General features: G+C 33.5%; 1 protein-coding gene across 1 annotated transcript in view; it reads right to left on the bottom strand.

Moving 5' to 3' along the window:
* Window positions 1-1,148: 1,148 nt before the first annotated feature.
* Window positions 1,149-6,901, bottom strand: part of zgc:171566 — a 7,732-nt gene continuing 1,979 nt past the window's right edge. The window contains exons 3-9 of the mRNA XM_024271004.2: window positions 6,812-6,862; window positions 6,419-6,503; window positions 5,439-5,577; window positions 4,607-4,713; window positions 4,199-4,289; window positions 3,946-4,083; window positions 1,149-3,167 (exon numbers count right to left, since the gene is read on the bottom strand). Of these exons, the coding sequence (XP_024126772.1) occupies window positions 3,046-3,167; window positions 3,946-4,083; window positions 4,199-4,289; window positions 4,607-4,713; window positions 5,439-5,577; window positions 6,419-6,503; window positions 6,812-6,862 (733 nt within the window). The 3' untranslated portion in view covers window positions 1,149-3,045. The remainder of the gene's footprint in view (window positions 3,168-3,945; window positions 4,084-4,198; window positions 4,290-4,606; window positions 4,714-5,438; window positions 5,578-6,418; window positions 6,504-6,811; window positions 6,863-6,901) is intronic.

Here is a 6,901-nt window from a genome sequence, read left to right on the forward strand (position 1 = left end):
ATCCCCTCGTCCTCTGAGCTGCTCTTCCTCAGCCTGTCTCACTGTCTGCCTCAGTGAGTCGTGATGCACGTGGCAGAGTTTTGTCCCCAGACGCTATAAGGAAGTCAAACATTTACTCTTGGCTTTCCTGACTTAATACTGTTGCCTGTTACTGACTTCCTCAAAGTTTATTCTAAACACACAATCAAGGATAAATAATCCAAAAACATTTGATTAAAGTTATATTAGATGAATTGGTTAATTTGAAAATCAATTGGACAATATGTGCTTGTTGAGTGTTTACATTGTATAGTGAAGAGTTCTTCCAAATAGTTTTGTTAAAGTTGGTTATAAAAAATAAAAATAAAACACTGATCAAAAATAAGTGCCACATTTAATTTGAATAAACAATACTTTTTAGAGTCATTAAGCATTACTACTTGTTTTTTAATATTATGTTTTAGTTAGATGCCTTCATTATAGTCGATATTTCTTATAACTTAATGGCTTTTGTGCTCAATTATTGCTGTTTATATTGAATTTACATTAGATGGTGTCACGGTGACATCTAGTGGAAGCTTAGAACACCACGCTCAAAAAATACATGTAAGAATTTTTGTTAATAGTTGCACTTAAACTAACTTTAATCAAGTCTAAAAATGATTTTAAGTCTCGTTTTGCATTAACTTGTTTTTAAAACATTTTTTTCTTCCCCAACATATAACCACAAAACTTATAAAACACTCAAATATTTACAGCAAAATAAAGCAATCTAAAATAGAGCAAATGTTCAGTTGTCCTCGACTTTTATGGAACAATTACACTAGAGTTGTAATTGAAAACATCTTTTAATGTACATTTGGTGCCTCATGGGAAATAAGAACAGTTTTCTTTGCTATAGCAGCTCTAGACTTGGAGGGATTACTTTCTTGTAGTGAATATTTAATTAGCAACTTCATAAAAAAATGAAATATCAAGGGCCCTTGTTTTGTTGTTCCCCAAACACTTAAAATGCAAATTTACAAAATATTTTAACACCAGGACATCATCAGGAATGGGATTGGGGTTTCTGTTATTTTTACAAGTATTTACAAAGATTTTTATAACTGGAATGCAAACTAGCTGGGGGTCAAATGAGGCACAAGCTAAAACAAAAATGCACACCTGCATAAATTGAATTCCTTTATTACATCATTCAAGGCTATAGAAACAACACGGTCCCTTGCACATTTGCTGGTTTCATGCATACAAACTCACTGAGCTGCCATGAACAAATGCATTTTAGATACAGAAAGCTCTGGACAGTTTTAGGAAAAGCATAGGGAAACATTCAGTTAACTTTGGTACACTTTCTTTGGCTATAAAAATGAACAAGGCTCAATTTGTGCAATAGAATACTCTTTTCTTTGTGGATTTTAAGAAAAAGGATCCGTTAAAACCCAAACATACACACAGGAAATGTGCATTCTGATGCAAGTTTTAACGTCTTTAGATCCTTTTGAATTATTCAACAAATACAAAGAAATGAATCCTGTTATTCATTGTTTATGCAGTCCCACACAAGGGAAGAAACTACTGAATGGAATGATGCCACAAAAACTGACAGGCGCTTTGGTGCCAACAATTTCACATTGGCAATACATTCCACTGAGGATCTAGGACACAAAGAAGATACTTTGTCGTTGGACAACTTTTCATTTACTTTGTGTATTTCTATTTGTAATTTTATTTTAGGTGGGGTCAGACTTCAACAAGTTAGTTATTTGAATCAGAAACTGATTTAGTGTCTAGATTTCGTCTTCACTAAAGTAGATATCTTGATAAACGGCTATAAGTCATAATTCTGATGGGCTACATGTCTTAAAAATTAACTTTTTGTTCTTGCTGAAATCTTAACAGTCCTGTTCACATGGCTCATTCATAAGTATTATCAGGCTTGATACAATACGTCTTCATTTCCTCTTCGTGACTTTCAACTCCTCTAATTCCTAAAGCTTTTTATAAAAAGTTTAGCAACCTGACAAAAAGCGGATGTTAAAGGGGGTGACAAAGAAAAGACCCATACAAACTGCAAACATTTTACTTCACTTTTTATCAATCTTCAGTTAAAAAAAAAAAGTTGTCATGTGAACTTAAGTTTAAACTTCAAGTCTTCGTAGCTTTGGGTGTCCCCACAGATCTATACTGTAAATGTCTCTATTCCATTAAAACTGTCTACTATTAAAACTCTAAAGGTGCTATTTTCCAACACATTGATGATTCACAGTTTTGCCCCTCAAGCTCTTAAATTTGGGGACAAAAGAACATAAACAGAATCACATTTTCACTGTTTTTGGTCAAAGACTTCCAAAGTAAATGAGAATGTAAAACTATAGGAGAACCAAACTTATTTCCTTCTCATATTTAAGATAAGGATTTATTAATAAAAGATACTAACAATGGTTGTCTTAAGATAACAAAATAAAGTTATGGCTTGTTTTCTTTTGGAAAATAAGTAATTAAGTCGGGATTGAGGTCATTCCAGAAGATTAGCAACATTCATAAATCTCCAATGAAAATCTGTTTTTGATTGTGTGATCACAAACTTGATCTTAAGATAATGCGAATAATAGTTTTAGTGTGTTATCTTGTAAAAACGCATCACTAAATAATTATGAAAAAATAAAATCAAATATATTGGACGTGAACATTGTTGTCATCTTGCCAAACTGCTTTCAATCTATTAAAAGTTGATGTGAGAATTTAATAATTCTATTTAAAAAAAAAAAAAAAAGGACAATTTCTAATAAATTCAGCTATTTTTCAATCTTAAGTATCACTTCTGGCTCACAGTTGTCCACATTTAGAGCATACATTTATAATTATTTTTAAAAACATGTTTTTCTACCACACTGGATTGTTTGTTCTTGTTCTCCAGTGTTGACTATTACATTTTGTTGCTGTTAGATCACATTTCCTAAACATTTCATGCCTTTGAAAAAACAACTATAAAAACAAAGGTTGTACTTTTCCTTTTTTTTCCCAGAATAACCGAGCAAACGTCTGTTTAACCTTCAGCCCAGTTCATCAATCAAAGTAATAGTTCTGCACAAAGATGCTGGTGGTGCCTCTGAAGACGGGTGAATAGTTGTAAATGAGAGCTTTCTCTTCCTCAGCCGCGCTGGAGAAACGGTGTTGGCTCTTCTTAGCTGGAAGAGACAAACAGAATAAACACAGACGGAATCCGTCTTTTAGCTGTTTTTGTCTCTGTGGAGCACAAGGAACCATAGAAACTACCAGCTTGAATGTCCTGAAACAAGGTGTGAAGCTTCATGCTGACTGGGAGTGAGTCAGATGCAAAAAAATAATAATTTGATTAAATAAATAAAATAAAATAAATAAACTGGATGTATATCTTAAAAAAAAGTGCAAAATAAAGGAATACTTCATCTATACAAAAGTATTGATGAAATAACATTTAGAATTTCCTTACAATCTTAAAACATGACAAATCAAGACACATTAACTTTATAAGGAAAAGATGAAAATCTTTTGAATTAATAAATATTTTACCTGATATAATTTCTTTATTTTACTTTTTTAATGAACAAAAATCTCTGTTTTGACTATGTTCATCAAATAAGTTATACATTTATCAATTAAAGTAATAAATAATAGCTTACTTTTTCCCTTTATAGATTTTTGAGTTACTTTAATCCTTATGTCATGTGTCATTTTAATGCATCATGACAATTGCCATTATTTTAAAGATTTAAAATTAGGCAACAAAATAAGGAAAAATGTACAAATTTTTAATGACTTTCACAGATAAAAATTCAAATGTATAATGATTTTACAGTTTGGTCCATCTCACTAAATAATCCAGAACGATTTCAACCAATTTAATTTTATATCCGATTTTAATGTTTATGAATTTCCCACAGTTAAAGTAAAAATGGGCAAACCAAAAGCCATGTTGTGCTTTACCTTCAGACACAAAGAAGCTGGCCGTGTAGAGGCTGGCTCTTATAGCAGGGAAGGAGTGAACCATGCCGGCCTTATCGATCCACTCGAAGGGGCTTTTCTCTGGATGCCACTGAACAGCGTAAAACGGGTAACGGTTGGCTGCGAAAATGCAAAATTACTGTCAGCGTTTCATTTTCTTAAATGATCAAAAACAAAAAAATATGCTTGCAACAGGGATGTGCTCCTGTCTTTAGAATATGATGAGGTCTGGTACCTTCAATGGTGGAGATGAACTCTCTCTTCCCATCGCTGTTTGTTGACAGGACCCGGTAAAACCTCTTTAGTTTGGCATTCTTGGTGTAGTTCTGTAGGTTTAAACATGAAGACTGATTTGTTTTTGGACCTGTTGGGTTATAAGTCTATCAAAAGTTTTGTTTTTTAGTAGAACCTATAATGTTAAATGTTTAAAAGTCAAATTTTCTTTCTTTCTTTCTGTGAAGGTCTTTGCAGCAATGTCTTCCCTCAACCCCTGGATTTAAATTTGTTTTAATTTTGCTTTAATTCTGTTTTGTTTACTCCTGAGGTACCAATAATCTCAGGGGTTAATCAATTGGCTTATATCTAAGGGATTTCACATGTCATTTTTACAACAGTATTTAGGAAGAAAAAAAGTGACAAGAACCTGAACCGAAAGGCTCCAGCTGTGGAAGTTGGAGGTGATGTTTTCATTAGCCAGAGACTGCAGCAGGTCTTTGGGAAAACTCCGGAATAATCGGCTGGACTTGGCTGCTGTGAAGTGAAAACAGGATAATGTCAGGTTTAAATCCCGAACGGCTTAGAAATCTTTGCTTTCTTAATTTCAAAAAAGAGCTGCTACATTTCCTTGACATGCTTTCATCAAATACAACTATTTTTTTTTTAACTGGGTCACAGCAGTGTTATGCCCTCCCAGGAGTAACTAGTTACTTTTGGACAATGTTTACAAAATTTTGACTCAACTGAGATCTTTGTGTTTCTCATTTAGTGTTCTCGGTTGGGCCGAGCAGACGCTGTGAGTATTTGTGAACCAGTGTAGAGATGCCCGTGCCTGCTAAAGGCAGATATTTGGTATGTGCATCCATCTTTGAAAAATATTGGATGTTTATTTTACTTTATTTTTTGAGAGAAAAATCAGACATGCTGCCAATGGCTCTAGGATGAAGTCATGAAATGAGCGTCACCAGCACGGAGCTGCAGGTGGAGCTTCAGAGATCAAGTCGTTTTACTTCCAGGTAGGAAAAAACTCACGAAAATAACTAATATTCAATAATTTGTTTTTTTAGTGTAATAAGGGTAATATATTATCATATATATGGATATAGTTCACTCTGAAAGGCTTAAGAAAATCATGGTATGGCTCCTTTTAAAGTGATGATGAGTAAATATTTATTCAAAGACTGTTCCCTGAGTTGTTTCTAAGACAAAGGAGCAGACAATGATCTACTAAAGGAGTGAAAATGAATTAAAGGACAAACCTGTTGTGAATTTGAGGGGCATGGACACGGCTTTGGTGTCGGTCAGAGTGAGCAGGTTTTTATTGGCTGTGAGGACGGTGAGCTGCTGGAAACCTTGGCACGTTCCCCAGATGGGAAAGTAGTCTCCAGCATCATTGGCCTAACGGGAAGAAAAAAAAAAGAAGTTGAGGAGTAATCGATGAACAGAGATATTATGCAAAACTGTATTAGGCTACTTCTACTCAAGGTACACTTTAAAACCTGAATTCTGAAAAAAGTTGAACCAATTTCATATTTACAAAAGACACGGAAAACAAAACAAATGTTAGATTTTGAAAAATGTTCTCCTAATAAGCCTATTTCAAATGTGATGCTTACAGATTATAAAATAGCAAGACAGGGAGTGAAAATGGTGGGAAAACACAAAACCTTTAGAGATCTTAATGAGAAATGCTGATTAATCAACTGATTACTAGATTGAGATGTTTTTGAGAGGCAAAATGTCCTGAAAGTTAAGATGGATAGTGGCTTCAACATCTGTTAAAATATGGTAAACAATATTTTTTAACATTGCAGAAGTGTTTCATATCTCCTCATCTACAAAGCAAAAGAGCTAAACAAATAGTCATAGAAAATGGAGAAATCTCTGTGCATCAGGAACAAAACTGCAAATACCCAGAGCTCTTCATTAGTTTTATAAAGAAGAGCTGGTTTACCATATAAATACATCCCTGTCCAAACTACTGGACACCTGCAGCAGGCATCACATAAAAAAGTGAATTTGTAGATGAGTGTCAATTTTAAGATATTGTTCTCAATATATTTTTTAAGTTAATAAATACTGTTATCAATGTTCTGTTGTCATAACATGTAATTGTGATTTAAGTTATTTAGTTCCCATATTTTTATAATCTAAAAAGGTTTGTTTTCCGTCAGAATTCAGAGTGTAACTTGTATAGAGGCTGTATTGAAGATCAGAAGCTGCATGTTAAATATCATACTCTTATAGCCAAGGTGTAGAAGATTTTGGCGACTCGACTGAACTGTGACGTCTGAATGTCTACATCTCCTCCTGGCAGCAGAAGCCTGAGAAAACAGCAAAGAAAATGATGGAGTTTCATAAACAGAGATAAATGTTAAAAACACAAATAAAGGACACTTCTCTTTAAAATTGTGCATAAGCAATCTTTAACATTAGTTAAGTCAAAACAATACACTAAGAACCTTGTACACGAGAGTAAAATGAGCTGAGCAAGGAATTAAATGCTATAATTACATGCAAACATTTTCAAAGTAGCTTTCTTTGTAGCTGTAAACTCAAAAAGTATCCCCTCAGCTTTGAAGACTAACAGCTTAAAAGATAAAGTATTTTTTAAATACAAAACTCCACTCACCCATTTATTGATTGGAAAATCTTCGTATATTCTTCATCTGTTAAGTTGATTCTGGTAAATAAAAAACACAAAAAGAAAATTAAAGCCGCA

The sequence above is a fragment of the Oryzias melastigma genome, linkage group LG5 (genome assembly GCF_002922805.2).
Source record: "Oryzias melastigma strain HK-1 linkage group LG5, ASM292280v2, whole genome shotgun sequence".
Classification (NCBI taxonomy): Eukaryota; Metazoa; Chordata; class Actinopteri; order Beloniformes; family Adrianichthyidae; genus Oryzias; species Oryzias melastigma.